General features: G+C 50.3%; 1 protein-coding gene across 4 annotated transcripts in view; it reads left to right on the top strand.

The window, feature by feature from the left end:
- Positions 1 to 16,537, top strand: part of LOC137365575 (glutamine-rich protein 2-like) — a 236,765-nt gene that overhangs the window by 74,434 nt on the left and 145,794 nt on the right. For all 4 annotated transcript variants that reach the window (XM_068027956.1, XM_068027955.1, XM_068027954.1 and 1 more), the window contains exon 9: positions 6,674 to 6,877. In XM_068027956.1, coding sequence (XP_067884057.1) covers positions 6,674 to 6,877 — 204 coding nt within the window. The remainder of the gene's footprint in view (positions 1 to 6,673; positions 6,878 to 16,537) is intronic.

The raw sequence follows: 16,537 nt of genomic DNA, 5'->3' as shown, positions 1-16,537 counted from the left end.
TCTTAAATAAAGGCACAACATTAGCTATCCTCCAGTCTTCCGGTACCTCACCCGTGGCTAACGATGATACAAAAATCTCTGCCAGGACCCCAGCAATCCCCTCCCTTGCTTCCCATAACATCCTAGGATACACCTGGTCAGGCCCTGGGGATTTATCCACCTTAATGCGCTTCAAAACCTCCAACACCTCCTCCTTTGTAATGTTGATATGCTCCAGGATATCGCAGTTTCCTCCCTGGAACTCACCAGCTTCCATGACCACCTCCACAGTAAATACGGACGAGAAATATTCATTTAAGACCTCGCCCATTTCCCGTGGCTCCACACATAGATTGCCACACTGATCCTTAAGGGGACCTACTCTCTCCCTAGCTACCCTTGTACTCTTAATATACTTATAGAATCTTTTAGGATTCTCCTTTATCTTATCTGCCAGGGAAATCTCATGGCCCCTTTTTGCCCTCTTAATTTCCTCCTTAAGTGTAGTCCTACATCCCCTGTACTCCTCGAGGGACTCGCTTGATCCCAGCTGCCTATACCTGACATATGCCTCCTTCTTTGTCCTGACCAGACCCTCAATATCCCTCCTCAACCAAGGTTCCCTAAACTTGCCAGCCTTGCCCTTCAATCTAACAGGAACATGCCGGCCCTGAACTCTTCCTATCTCACTTTTAAAAGCCTCCCACTTGTCAGACGTCCCTTTACCTGTAAACAGCCTCTCCCATTCAACTTTTGAGAGTTCCTGTCTGCCATCGAAATTAGCCTTCCCCCAATTTAGGACTTCAACCTGAGGACCAGTCCTATCCTTTTCCATAACTATCTTGAAGCTAATAGAGTTATGGTCACTGGTCCCAAAGTGATCCCCCACTGACACATCAACCACCTGCCCATCCTCATTTCCTAAGAGGAGGTCGAGTGTAGCCCCTTCTCTAGTCGGGCCATCCACATACTGCTTCAGAAAACTATCCTGGACACACTTAACAAATTCTTCCCCATCTGATCCCTGAGCACTAAGGTAGTCCCAGTCAATATTAGGGAAGTTAAAATCACCTATTATTACAACCCTATAATTCCTACACCTATCTGTGATTTCCCCACATATATGCTCCTCCACTTCCCTCTGACTATTGGGGGCTTATAGTATAATCCCATCAAAGTGATCACCCCTTTCTTATTTCTAACTTCTACCCATATTGCCTCGCTGGACATTCCCTCCGGGATATCCTCGTTAAGTACTGCCGTGATGTCCTCCCTAATCAATAGTGTAACTCCCCCTCCTCTCTTACCTCCACCTCTGTCACGCCAGAAGCATCGGTACCCCGGAACATTGAACGGCAAGTCTTGCCCATCCCTCAACCACGTTTCCGTAATAGCTATAATATCACAATCCCATGCACCGAGTTCATCTGCCTTACCTGTAAGGTTTCTTGCATTAAAGTAAATGCAGTTTAGCCTACCAGACCGTTCCACGCTCCCTGTCCTACCCCTGCCCGGCCTGCCTACTGGACCTGCTTGCTTTAACCTCTACTTTTGCCTTAACTATCCCATCTGAGAGACTACTACTTTGGGTCCCACCCCCCTGCAAGCCGAGTTTAAATCCTCCTGAGTATTACTAGGAAACCTCCCCGCAAGGATATTGGTCCCCTTCCAGTTCATATGCAACCCGTCCTCCTTGTACAGGTCACCTCTGCTCCAGAAGAGATCCCAATGATCCAAGTAGCTGAAGCCCTCCCGCCTACACCAGCTCTTCAGTCACGCATTCATTTGCATAATCCTCCTATTCCTGTCCTCACTAGCACGTGGCACAGGGAGTAATCATGAGATTACAACCCTAGAGGTCCTGCTTTTTAACCTTCTACCTAACTCCCTATATTCACTTTGCAGGACCTCATCTCTCTTCCTGCCTATGTCGTTTGTACCAATATGGACCACGACCTCTGGCTGCTCACCCTCCCCTTTCAGAATGTCCTGCAGCTGCTCCGAGACATCCTTAACCCTAGCACCTGGAGTCTCGTTTGTGGCCACAGAAACGCCTATCTGCACCCCTTACGATAGAATCCCCTATCACTACAGCTGTTCCACCCCTTTTCCTCCCCTGTGCAGCAGAGCCCTATGGTAGGGATATATGGGGGATGTGTGGGATATGGTGGGGATACATGGGGAAGTGTCGGAGATGGTAGGGGAACACAGGAAAGAATGGGATATGGTGGGGTTACACTGGGAAGAGTGGGATATGGTGGAGTTCCACGGAAAAGTGTGGGATATGGTGGGGGAACACGGGAAAGTGTGGGATATGGTGGGGGAACACGGGAAAGTGTGGGATGTAGTGGGGTTACACGGGAAAGTGTGGGATATAGTGGGGTTACATGGGGAAGAGTGGGATATGGTGGGGGTACACGGCGAAGTGTGAGATATGGTAGGGTATTTGGGGAAATGTGAGATATCATGGAGATGCATGGGGAAGTGTGGGATATGCTGGGGGCATATGGAGAAGTATGGGGTATGGTAGGGGTACACAGGGAAGTGTGAGATATGGTAGGGGTACATGGGGAAGAGTGGTATAAGGTGGGGATATACAGGGGAAGAGTGGGATATGGTGGGGGTACACGGGGAAGAGTGGGATACGGTGTGGATACACGGGGAAGTGTGAGATATGGTAGGGTATGTGGGGAAGTGTGGGAATTTTTGGGGGTACACGGGGAAGAGTGGTATATGGTGTGGGGTATGTTGGAGGTATACTGGGAAGAGTAGGATATGGTAGGGTTTACGGGGACGAGTGGGATATGGTGGGGCAACATGGGGACGAGTAGGATATGATAGGGATATATGCGGGATGTTTGGGATATGGTGGGGTTACATGGGTGAGAGTGGGATACAATTGGGATATACGCAGGAAATGTGGGATATTTTGGGGGAACACGGGGAGGTGTGGGATATGGTGGGGTTAAACGGGGAAGGATGGGATATGGTAGGGATATGCACAGGAAGTGAGGGATGTGGTGGGGAAATGCAGGAAATGTGTGGGATATGGTAGGGGTACACGGGGAAGTATGGGAGATGCTGGGAGTGCACGGGGATGAGTGAGATATGGTGGGGTTATGCAGGGAAGCATGGGATATGATAGGGTTATACACAGGGAAGGGTGGAATATTGTAGGGATGTATGGGGGATGAGTGGGATATGGTGGCATACACGGGGAAGAATGGGATAAAGTAGGGATATACGGGGGAAGTGTGGAATATGGTGGGTGAACACAGAAGAGTGGGATATGGTAGGGATATATGGGGAAATGTGAAATATCATGGAGGTGCACGGGGAAGACTGGGATATGGTGGGGATGTATGGGGGAAGTGGAGATGGTGGGGTTACACAGGGAAGACTGGGATATGGTGGGGGTACACAGGGAAGACTGAGACATGGTGGGGTACACAGGGAAGACTGGGATATGGTGGGGTATGCAGTGAAGACTGGGATATGGTTGGGTACACAGGGAAGACTGGGATATGGTTGGGTACACAGGGAAGACTGGGATATGGTTGGGTACACAGGGAAGACTGGGATATGGTTGGGTACACAGGGAAGACTGGGATATGGTGGGGTACACAAGATTGGGATAAGGATGTGGATGCTTTGGAGAGGGTGCAGAGGAGGTTCACCAGGATGTTGCCTGGTATGGAGGGCGCTAGCTATGAAGAGAGGTTGAGCAGATTAGGATTATTTTCATTAGAAAGACGGAGGTTGAGGGGGGACCTGATTGAGGTGTACATAATCATGAGAGGTATAGACAGGGTGGATAGCAAGAAGCTTTTTCCCAGAGTGGGGGATTCAATTACTAGGGGTCACGAGTTCAAAGTGAGAGGGGAAAAGTTTAGGGGGGATATGCGTTGAAAGTTCTTTGCGCAGAGGGTGGGATATGTTGGGACATGGGGAAAGTGTGAGATATGGTAGGGGTACACGGGGAAAGTGTGGGATATGGTAGGAGTACATGGGGATTGTGTGGGATATGTTGGGGGTACATGGAGAAAGTGTGGGATATGGTGGGAGTACACGGGGCAAGTGTGGGATATGTTGGGGGTATATGGGGAAGTGTGGGATATGTTGGGGGAAACGGGGAAAGTGTGGGATATGGTAGGAGTACACGGGGATTGTGTGGGATATGTTGGGGGTACACGGGGCAAGTGTGGGATATGTTGGGGGTACATGGGGATTGTGTGGCATATGGTAGGGTACATGGGGAAAGTGTGGGATATGTTGGGGGTACATGGGGATTGTGTGGCATATGGTAGGGTACATGGGGAAAGTGTGGGATATGTTGGGGGTACATGGGGAAAGTGTGGGATATGTTGGGGGAAATGGGGAAAGTGTGGGATATGGTGGGAGTACACGGGGTTTGTGTGGGATATGTTGGGGGTATATGGGGAAGTGTGGGATATGTTGGGGGAAACGGGGAAAGTGTGGGATATGGTAGGAGTACATGGGGATTGTGTGGGATATGTTGGGGGTACATGGGGATTGTGTGGGATATGTTGGGGGTACATGGAGAAAGTGTGGGAAATGTTGGGGGTTCACGGGGATTGTGTGGGATATGTTGGGGGTATATGGGGAAGTGTGGGATATGTTGGGGGTATATGGGGAAGTGTGGGATATGTTGGGGGTACATGGGGATTGTGTGGGATATGTTGGGGGTATATGGGAAAAGTCTGGGATATGGTGGGAGTACACGGGGTTTGTGTGGGATATGTTGGGGGTATATGGGGAAGTGTGGGATATGTTGGGGGTATATGGGGAAGTGTGGGATATGTTGGGGGTACATGGGGATTGTGTGGGATATATTGGGGGTATATGGGGATTGTGTGGGATATGTTGGGGGTACATGGGGATTGTGTGGGATATGTTGGGGGTACATGGGGATTGTGTGGGATATGTTGGGGGTATATGGGGAAGTGTGGGATATGTTGGGGGTATATGGGGAAGTGTGGGATATGTTGGGGGTATATGGGGAAGTGTGGGATATGTTGGGGGTATATGGGGAAGTGTGGGATATGTTGGGGGTATATGGGGATTGTGTGGGATATGTTGGGGGTATATGGGGAAGTGTGGGATATGTTGGGGGTATATGGGGAAGTGTGGGATATGTTGGGGGTACATGGGGATTGTGTGGGATATGTTGGGGGTACATGGGGATTGTGTGGGATATGTTGGGGGTATATGGGGAAGTGTGGGATATGTTGGGGGTATATGGGGAAGTGTGGGATATGTTGGGGGTACATGGGGATTGTGTGGGATATGTTGGGGGTACATGGGGATTGTGTGGGATATGTTGGGGGTATATGGGGAAGTGTGGGATATGTTGGGGGTATATGGGGAAGTGTGGGATATGTTGGGGGTATATGGGGAAGTGTGGGATATGTTGGGGGTATATGGGGAAGTGTGGGATATGTTGGGGGTACATGGGGATTGTGTGGGATATGTTGGGGGTACATGGGGATTGTGTGGGATATGTTGGGGGTATATGGGGAAGTGTGGGATATGTTGGGGGTATATGGGGAAGTGTGGGATATGTTGGGGGTATATGGGGAAGTGTGGGATATGTTGGGGGTACATGGGGATTGTGTGGGATATGTTGGGGGTATATGGGGATTGTGTGGGATATGTTGGGGGTACATGGGGAAGTGTGGGATATGTTGGGGGTACATGGGGATTGTGTGGGATATGTTGGGGCTATATGGGGATTGTGTGGGATATGTTGGGGGTATATGGGGGAAGTGTGGGATATGTTGGGGGTACACGGGGATTGTGTGGGGTGCAGCGCAGACATGCTGTTGATTTGCAGGATGGGGGAAGGCAGAGAGATTTGGTTGAGGGTATGGGGCACTGGATATTCAAGTGTTTGATAAGTTGCCAATATGATTATCTCCATGGTGATTTTATATTGTCTGTTTATCTGGGTATATATCGCTGCATATATAAACTGCTTTTTTGCCCTCACACAGCTTTATTCCACAAACCCCACTCTGCAACTTATACCACTCTCCAACTTAGACTACAAGATTCAATTTAGCTGCCAACTCACTGTCAAGGCTCCAATGAGCACTGGTGAGAGACTGAAAGATTGTCTATCCATACCTGTTGGATACTGCTGTCTTAAGACCTGTGTGTAGATCGTTAAAGTCCCCAGCTCACCAATCACATAGTGTGCAAACACATAATAGTCCTCAAACGGTCATTGGGTTTATCCAGTCGGTAACATTCCCAAACACCAGAAAAATCCCAGGTTCCATCTCAGCACATTGCTGAGTCAAAGGAACCTGTATTGCCTTATGTTATTTGAGGGGAAATCAGCCAGGGTTCCTGCTCTTGATCATTGGCCAGTGACCCCTGGGTTAGGGGGGAAAGGAGGGAAGCTGCATGTACAATTGAATGATGCTGCATATGTCCTGACAAGCTCCTTGTCTGTATCTGATGTCTGAGTATCACTGGTACAGCATCTGTTCAGCCTCCTCTGGTTCAGTCAAGTAGCAGTTTCACAGTACTGAATATTGGAGGAATGCCGGTGTGTCCAGACTCCCAGACCTGGACATCCTCCATTCCGCTACACAGGTACCAATCCCGTGTTTAATTGCTGCTCAGTTGCGAGATGTGGGTGTAACCTGATTCTGTTTTTCTTCCACAGTTAGACAAGTTAGGGCCAGTCCTGGAGAAAATCATGAGCTCTTCCTGTGCTTTGCTTGGAATGAGCCTTGGCCTGGAGACTGAGGCTACCTGTCCTGTCTGCAGTTTAGATGTCAGCCAAGATGCCAGCAACCTGTGTCAGCGATTTCAGAAACTGCAGGACACAGTGAACACCCTGATTGACTCAACAGGAAACAGTGCTAAGGTAGAGTACTGTGTTAGACCAGGAGAGACACCGAGCTCAGGGAGAGTTCCACAATAGCCCAGGGGAGACACCGAGCTCAGGGAGAGACACCGAGCTCAGGGAGAGTTCCACAATAGCCCAGGGGAGACACAGAGCTCAGGAAGAGTTCCACAATAGCCCAGGGGAGACACAGAGCTCAGGGAGAGTTCCACAATAGCCCAGGGAAAACACAGAGCTCAGGGAGAGTTCCACAATAGCCCAGGGGAGACACAGAGCTCAGGGAGAGTTCCACAATAGCCCAGGGGAGACACAGAGCCCAGGGGAGACACCGAGCTCAGGGAGAGTTCCACAATAGCCCAGGGGAGACACCGAGCTTAGGGAGAGTTCCACAATAGCCCAGGGGAGACACAGAGCTCAGGGAGAGTTCCACAATAGCCCAGGGGAGACACAGCCCAGGGGAGACACCGAGCTCAGGGAGAGTTCCACAATAGCCCAGGGGAGACACCGAGCTCAGGGAGAGTTCCACAATAGCCCAGGGGAGACACCGAGCTCAGGGAGAGTTCCACAATAGCCCAGGGGAGACACAGAGCCCAGGGGAGACACAGAGCCCAGGGGAGACACCGAGCTCAGGGAGAGACACAGAGCTCAGGGAGAGTTCCACAATAGCCCAGGGGAGACACAGAGCTCAGGGAGAGTTCCACAATAGCCCAGGGAAAACACAGAGCTCAGGGAGAGTTCCACAATAGCCCAGAGGAGACACAGAGCTCAGGGAGAGTTCCACAATAGCCCAGGAGAGAGACAGAGCTCAGGGAGAGTTCCACAATAGCTCAGGGGAGACACTGAGCTCAGGGAGAGTTCCACAATAGCCCAGGGGAGACACAGAGCCCAGGGGAGACACCGAGCTCAGGGAGAGACACAGAGCTCAGGGAGAGTTCCACAATAGCCCAGGGGGGAGACAGAGCTCAGGGAGAGTTCCACAATAGCCCAGGGAAAACACAGAGCTCAGGGAGAGTTCCACAATAGCCCAGGGGAGACACAGAGCTCAAGGAGAGTTCCACAATAGCCCAGGAGAGAGACAGAGCTCAGGGAGAGTTCCACAATAGCTCAGGGGAGACACTGAGCTCAGGGAGAGTTCCACAATAGCCCAGGGGAGACACAGAGCTCAGGGAGAGTTCCACAATAGCCCAGGAGAGAGACAGAGCTCAGGGAGAGTTCCACAATAGTCCAGGAGAGACACAGAGCCCAGGAGAGACACAGAGCCCAGGGGAGACACCGAGCTCAGGGAGAGACACAGAGCTCAGGGAGAGTTTCACAATAGCCCAGGGGAGACACAGAGCTCAGGGAGAGTTCCACAATAGCCCAGGGGAGACAGAGCCCAGGGGAGACACAGAGCTCAGGGAGAGTTCCACAATAGCCCAGGAGAGACAGAGCCCAGGGGAGACACAGAGCTCAGGGAGAGTTTCACAATAGCCCAGGAGATACACAGAGCCCAGGGGAGACACAGAGCTCAGGGAGAGTTCCACAATAGCCCAGGGGAGGCACAGAGCTCAGGGAGAGTTCCACAATAGCACAGGTGAGACACAGAGCCCAGGGGAGACACAGAGCGCAGGGAGAGTTCCACAATAGCCCAGAAGAGACACAGAGCTCAGGGAGAGTTCCACAATTGCCCAGGGGAGACACAGAGCTCAGGGAGAGTTTCACAATAGCCCAGGAGAGACACAGAGCCCAGGGGAGACACAGAGCTCAGGGATAGTTCCTCAATAGCCCAGGGGAGACACAGAGCTCAGGGAGAGTTCCACAATAGCCCAGGAGAGACAGAGCCCAGGGGAGACACAGAGCTCAGGGAGAGTTCCACAATAGCCCAGGGGAGACACAGAGCCCAGGGGAGACACCGAGCTCAGGGAGAGTTCCACAATAGCCCAGGGGAGACACCGAGCTTAGGGAGAGTTCCACAATAGCCCAGGGGAGACACAGAGCTCAGGGAGAGTTCCACAATAGCCCAGGGGAGACACAGAGCCCAGGGGAGACACCGAGCTCAGGGAGAGTTCCACAATAGCCCAGGGGAGACACCGAGCTCAGGGAGAGTTCCACAATAGCCCAGGGGAGACACCGAGCTCAGGGAGAGTTCCACAATAGCCCAGGGGAGACACAGAGCCCAGGGGAGACACCGAGCTCAGGGAGAGACACAGAGCTCAGGGAGAGTTCCACAATAGCCCAGGGGAGACACAGAGCTCAGGGAGAGTTCCACAATAGCCCAGGGAAAACACAGAGCTCAGGGAGAGTTCCACAATAGCCCAGGGGAGACACAGAGCTCAGGGAGAGTTCCACAATAGCCCAGGAGAGAGACAGAGCTCAGGGAGAGTTCCACAATAGCTCAGGGGAGACACTGAGCTCAGGGAGAGTTCCACAATAGCCCAGGGGAGACACAGAGCCCAGGGGAGACACCGAGCTCAGGGAGAGACACAGAGCTCAGGGAGAGTTCCACAATAGCCCAGGGGGGAGACAGAGCTCAGGGAGAGTTCCACAATAGCCCAGGGAAAACATAGAGCTCAGGGAGAGTTCCACAATAGCCCAGGGGAGACACAGAGCTCAAGGAGAGTTCCACAATAGCCCAGGAGAGAGACAGAGCTCAGGGAGAGTTCCACAATAGCTCAGGGGAGACACTGAGCTCAGGGAGAGTTCCACAATAGCCCAGGGGAGACACAGAGCTCAGGGAGAGTTCCACAATAGCCCAGGAGAGAGACAGAGCTCAGGGAGAGTTCCACAATAGTCCAGGAGAGACACAGAGCCCAGGAGAGACACAGAGCCCAGGGGAGACACCGAGCTCAGGGAGAGACACAGAGCTCAGGGAGAGTTTCACAATAGCCCAGGGGAGACACAGAGCTCAGGGAGAGTTCCACAATAGCCCAGGGGAGACAGAGCCCAGGGGAGACACAGAGCTCAGGGAGAGTTCCTCAATAGCCCAGGGGAGACAGAGCTCAGGGAGAGTTCCACAATAGCCCAGGAGAGACAGAGCCCAGGGGAGACACAGAGCTCAGGGAGAGTTTCACAATAGCCCAGGAGATACACATAGCCCAGGAGAGACACAGAGCTCAGGAAGAGTTCCACAATTGCCCAGGGGAGACACAGAGCTCAGGGAGAGTTCCACAATAGCCCAGGAGAGACACAGAGCCCAGGGGAGACACAGAGCTCAGGGAGAGTTCCTCAATAGCCCAGGGGAGACACAGAGCTCAGGGAGAGTTCCACAATAGCCCAGGAGAGACAGAGCCCAGGGGAGACACAGAGCTCAGGGAGAGTTTCACAATAGCCCAGGAGATACACAGAGCCCAGGGGAGATACAGAGCTCAGGGAGAGTTCCACAATAGCCCAGGGGAGGCACAGAGCTCAGGGAGAGTTTCACAATAGCCCAGGAGATACACAGATCCCAGGGGAGACACAGAGCTCAGGGAGAGTTCCACAATAGCCCAGGGGAGGCACAGAGCTCAGGGAGAGTTCCACAATAGCACAGGAGAGACACAGAGCCCAGGGGAGACACAGAGTTCAGGGAAAGTTCCACAATAGCCCAGGAGAGACACAGAGCTCAGGGAGAGTTCCACAATAGCACAGGAGAGACACAGAGCCCAGGGGAGACACAGAGCTCAGGGAGAGTTCCACAATAGCCCAGGAGAGACACAGAGCTCAGGGAGAGTTCCACAATAGCCCAGGAGAGACACAGAGCTCAGGGAGAGTTCCACAATAGCACAGGAGAGACACAGAGCCCAGGGGAGACACAGAGCGCAGGGAGAGTTCCACAATAGCCCAGGAGAGACACAGAGCTCAGGGAGAGTTCCACAATAGCACAGGAGAGACACAGAGCCCAGGGGAGACACAGAGCCCAGGGGAGACACAGAGCGCAGGGAGAGTGCTTTAAACAGCACTGACTGTTACTCATTCCGCTACAGACTATAGGCACCACCACTGCTACTATTTCTCACTCAGCCAAGTCAGGATACCTGTGAGTAGAGGCCAGGAATTTTGCTAGTGAAGAGAACTCTGTCACAGCAGAGCTGTGGAAATATTCCAGATTATGAAGGCAATTATTCAGGAAAATTGATCCCTGTGGTGAAGGCTTTGAATCCCAGTAGAGGTGTGACCTGCTCACTGTGCAGCGAGCTGTTCGGGAACAAAGTGATCAATGCTTCCAGGGATGAGGAATTTCAGTTATGAAGATAGATTGGAGAAGTTAGGAGTGTTTTCATTGGAGAAGAGAAGGCTGAGAGGTGATTTGATAGAGGTATTCAAAATCATGAGGGGTCTGGACAGAGTAGATAGAGAGAAACTGTTCCCACTCGGGAAAGAATCAAGAACGAGAGGGCACAGATTTAAAGTATTTGGTAAGAGAAGCAAAAGCAACATGAGGAAAAATAGTTATAGGCTGGTCAATCTGACCTCGGTGGTGAGTAAATTGTTAGAATCTATTCTGAGGGTCAGGATAAACTGCCACTTAGAAAGGCACGGATTAGGGTTGTAATCTCGGGATTACTCACTATGCCACGTGCAGCTAAACACGTGGCTGAACAGCTGGTGTAGAAGGGAGGGTTTCAGATATCTGGACCATTGGGATCTCTTCAGGGACAGATGGGACCTGTACAAGAAGGACGGGTTGTATCTAAACTGGAATGGCACTAATATCCTGGCTGCGAGGTTTGCTAGCGTCACTCGGGAGGGTTTAAACTAGTGTGGCAGGGGGGTGGGAACCAGTAAATAAGGCCAGTAAGACTAAGAGGAAGAGCAGGCAGGGAGATGTTGCGGAGCACAGCGGGACTGGTGATCTGAAGTGCATTTGTTTCAATGCGAGAAGTATAACAGGTAAGGCAGATGAACTTAAAGCTTGGATTAGTACTTGGAACTATGATGTTGTTGCTATTACAGAGACTTGGTTGAGGGAAGGACAGGATTGGCAGCTAAATGTTCCAGGATTTGGAGAGGGATGTAAAAGGGGTGGGGGAGTTGCATTACTGGTTAAGGAGAATATCACAGCTGTACTGCAGGAGGACACCTCGGAGGGGTCGTGCAGCGAGGCAATATGGGTGGAGCTCAGGAATAGGAAGGGTGCAGTCACGATGTTGGGGGTTTACTCCAGGCCTCCCAACAGCCAGCGGGAGGTAGAGGAGCAGATATGTAGACAGATTTTGGAAAGATGTGAAGGTAACAGGGTTGTAGTGGTGAGTGATTTTAACTTCCCAATATTGACTGGGACTCACTTAGTGCTAGGGGCTTGGATGGGGCAGAATTTGTAAGGAGCATCCAGGAGGGCTTGTTGAAACAATATGTAGATAGTCCAACGAGGGATGGGGCCGTACTGGACCTGGTATTGGGGAATGAGCCCAGCCAGGTGGTCGAAGTTTCAGTAGGGGAGCATTTTGGGAACAGTGACCATAATTCCATAAGTTTTAAGGTACTTGTGGATAAGGATAAGAGTAGGCCTCGGGTGAAGGTGCTAAATTGGGGGAAGGCTAATTATAACAATATTAGGCAGGAACTGAAGAATTTAGATTGGGGGCGGCTGTTTGAGGGTAAATCAACATCTGACATGTGGGAGTCTTTCAAATGTCAGTTGATGAGAATCCAGGACCAGCATGTTCCTTTGAGGAAGAAGGATAAGTTTGGCAAGTTTCGGGAAGCTTGGATAACACGGGATATTGTGAGCCTCGACAAAAAGAAAAAGGAAGCATTCGTAAGGGCTGGAAGGCTAGGAACAGACAAATCCCTTGAGGAATATAAACACAGTAGAAAGGAACTTAAGCAAGGAGTCAGGAGGGCTAAAAGGGGTCATGAAAAGTCATTGGCAAACAGGATTAAGGAGAATCCCAAGGCTTTTTATACGTATATAACGAGCAAGAGGGTAACCAGGGAAAGGGTTGGCCCACTCAAGGACAGAGATGGGAATCTATGTGTGGAGCCAGAGGAAATGGGCGAGGTACTAAATGAGTACTTTGCATCAGTATTCACCAAAGAGAAGGACTTGGTGGATGATGAGTCTAGGGAAGGGAGTGTAGATAGTCTCAGCCATCTCATTATCAAAAAGGAGGAGGTGTTGGGTGTCTTGCAAAACATTAAGGTAGATAAGTCCCCAGGGCCTGATGGGATCTACCCCAGAATACTGAGGGAGGCAAGGGAAGAAATTGCTGGGGCCTTGACAGAAATCTTTGCATCCTCATTGGCTACAGGTGAGGTCCCAGAGGATTGGAGAATAGCCAATGTTGTTCCTTTGTTTAAGAAGGGTAGCAAGGATAATCCAGGAAATTATAGGCTGGTGAGCCTTACGTCAGTGGTAGGGAAATTATTAGAGAGGATTCTTCGGGACAGGATTTACTCCCATTTGGAAACAAATGAACATATTAGCGAGAGGCAGCATGGTTTTGTGAAGGGGAGGTCGTGTCTCACTAATTTGATTGAGTTTTTTGAGGAAGTGACAAAGATGATTGATGAAGGAAGGGCAGTGGATGTTGTCTACATGGACTTCAGTAAAGCCTTTGACAAGGTCCCGCATGGCAGACTGGTACAGACTGGGGGCGACACAGTGGCGCAGTGGTTAGCACCGCAGCCTCACAGCTCCAGTGACCCGGGTTCAATTCTGGGTCCTGCCTGTGTGGAGTTTGCAAGTTCTCCCTGTGTCTGCGTGGGTTTCCTCCGGGTGCTCCGGTTTCCTCCCACAGCCAAAAGACTTGCAGGTTGATAGGTAAATTTGCCATTATAAATTGCCCCTAGTATAGGTAGGTGGTAGGGGAATATAGGGACAGGTGGGGATGTGGTAGGAATATGGAATTAGTGTAGGATTAGTATAAATGGGTGGTTGATGGTCGGCACAGACTCGGTGGGCCGAAGGGCCTGTTTCAGTGCTGTATCTCTTTAAAAAAAAAAGTAAAGTCACAAGGGATCAGAGGTGAGCTGGCAAGATGGATACAGAAATGGCTCGGTCATCGAAGACAGAGGGTAGCAGTGGAAGGATGCTTTTCTGAATGGAGGGATGTAACTAGTGGTGTTCCGCAGGGATCAGTGCTGGGACCTTTGCTCTTTGTAGTATATATAAATGATTTGGAGGAAAATGTAGCTGGTCTGATTAGTAAGTTTGCGGAGGACACAAAGGTTGGTGGAGTTGCAGATAGTGATGAGGATTGTCAGAGGATACAGCAGGATATAGATCGGTTGGAGACTTGGACGGAGAAATGGCAGATGGAGTTTAATCCGGACAAATGTGAGGTGATGCATTTTGGAAGATCTAATACAGGTGGGAAGTATACAGTAAATGGCAGAACCCTTAGGAGTATTGACATGCAGAGAGATCTGGGCGTGCAGGTCCACAGGTCACTGAAAGTGGCAACGCAGGTGGATAAGGTAGTCAAGAAGGCATTCGGCATGCTTGCCTTCATCGGTCGGGGCATAGAGTATAAAAATTGGCAAGTCAGGCTGCAGCTGTACAGAACTTTAGTCAGGCCACACTTAGAATATTGTGTGCAATTCTGGTCGCCACACTACCAGAAGGAAGTGGAGGCTTTGGAGAGGGTACAGAGGAGGTTTACCAGGATGTTGCCTGGTCTGGAGGGCATTAGCTATGAGGAGAGGTTGGATAAACTCTGATTGTTTTCACTGGAACGACGGAGGTGGAGGGGTGACATGATAGAGATTTACAAAGTTATTAGCGGCATGGACAGAGTGGACAGTCAGAAGCTTTTTCCCAGGGTGGAAGAGTCAGTTACTAGGGGACATAAGTTTAAGGTGCGAGGGGTAAAGTTTAGAGGGGATGTGCGAGGCAAGTTTTTTACACAGAGGGTGGTGAGTGCCTGGAACTTGCTGCCGGGGGAGGTGGTGGAAGCAGGTACGATAGCGACGTTTAAGAGACATCTTAAGAAATACATGAATAGGATGGGAATAGAGGGATACGGTCCCCGGAAGTGCAGAAGGTTTTAGTTCAGGCAGGCATCAAGATCGGCGAAGGCTTGGAGGACCGAATGGCCTGTTCCTGTGCTGTACTGTTCTTTGTTAATCAGGGATAGTCAACATTCATTTGTTAAGGGAAGGTCATGTCTTACTAACTTGATTGAGTTTTTTGAAGAAGTAACAAGGAGGATTGATGAGGGTAGTGCAGTGGATGTGGTCTACATGGATTTTATAAGGCATTTGACAAAGTCCCACATGGCAGACTGGTCAGTAAAATGAAAGCCCATGTGATACAGAGCAATATGACAGGTTGGATACAAGATTGGCTCAGTGACAGGAAACAAAGGGTAATGGTCGATGGATGTTTTTGTGAATGGAAAGCTGTTTCCAGTGGTGTTCCACAGGGCTCAGTGTTGGGTCCCTTGCTGTTTGTGGTATATATTAATGATTTGGACTTAAATGTGGGAGGCATTATTGGGAAATTTGCTGATGACACAAAAATTGGCCGTGTAGTTGATAGTGAAGAGGATAGCTGTAGACTCCAGAATGATATCAATGGTTTGGTTGAGTGGGCGGAAAAGTGGCAAATGGAATTTAATCCGGAGAAGTGTGAGGTAATGCATTTGGGGAGGACAAATAAAGCGAGGGAATATACAATAAACGGGAGGATATTGAGAGGGGTAGAAGAAGTGAGAGACCTTGGAGTGCATGTCCACAGGTCCCTGAAGGTGACAGGACAGGTAGAAGAAGGTAAATGGAATGCTTTCCTTTATTAGCCAAGGTATAGAATTCAAAAGCAGGGATGTAATGCTGGAACTGTATAAAACGCTGGTTAGGCCACAGCTGGAGTATTGCGTACATTTCTGGTCACCACATTACATGAAGGACATAATTGCTCTGGAGAGAGTACAGAGGAGATTTACAAGAATGTGGCCAGGGCTTGAAAATTGCATCTAGGAGGAAATATTGGATAGGCTAGGGTTGTTTTCCCGAGAACAGAGGAGGCTGAGGGGTGACTTAATTGAGGTGTACAAAATTATGAGGGGCCTAGATAGAGTAGACAGGAAGGACCTGTTTCCCCTAGTGGAGAGGTCAATTACCAGTGGGCACAGATTTAAGATGATTGGTAGAAGGATTAGCGGGGACATGAGGAAAAACCTTTTTACCCAGAGGGTGCTGGGTTCTGGAATTTACTGCCTGGATCGGTGGTGGAGGCAGAAACCCTCAACTCATTTAAAAGGTACCTGGACCTGCACCTGAAGTGCTGGAACCGGCAAGGCTATGGACCAGGTGCTAGAAGGTGGGATTCGATCGGGTGGCTAGTTTTTTCGGCCAGCACAGACACAATGGGCTGAATGGCCTCCTCCTGTGCTGTAATTTTTCTATGGTTCTAAAAACTTTTTCACACAGCGAGTGGTTAAGGTCTGGAATGTGCTGCCTGAGAACGTGGTGGAGGCAGGTTCAATTGAAGCATTCAAAAGGGAATTAGACAGTTATATGAAAAGGAAGAATGTGCAGGGTTATGGGGAGACGGCGGGGGAATGGAACTGAGAGAATTGTTCTTTGGAATAGCCAGTGTAGACACGATGGGCCGAATGGTCTCCTTCACTAACGATTCTGTGAAACACCCATACATGTTTAAAGAATCATTGACTGAGATGGCCCAGAGGGAGCCATTCGGCCCATCGTGTCTGTGCTGGCTCTTTGAAAGAGTTATTCAATTAGTCCCACTTCCCCCTGCTGTTTTCCCGTAGCCCTGAA

Source organism: Heterodontus francisci, unplaced genomic scaffold (assembly GCF_036365525.1).
Source record: "Heterodontus francisci isolate sHetFra1 unplaced genomic scaffold, sHetFra1.hap1 HAP1_SCAFFOLD_405, whole genome shotgun sequence".
NCBI classification, from domain to species: Eukaryota; Metazoa; Chordata; class Chondrichthyes; order Heterodontiformes; family Heterodontidae; genus Heterodontus; species Heterodontus francisci.
The sequence above is the reverse complement of the archived record's forward strand: the minus strand, read 5'-3'. Positions and strand labels throughout refer to the sequence as shown.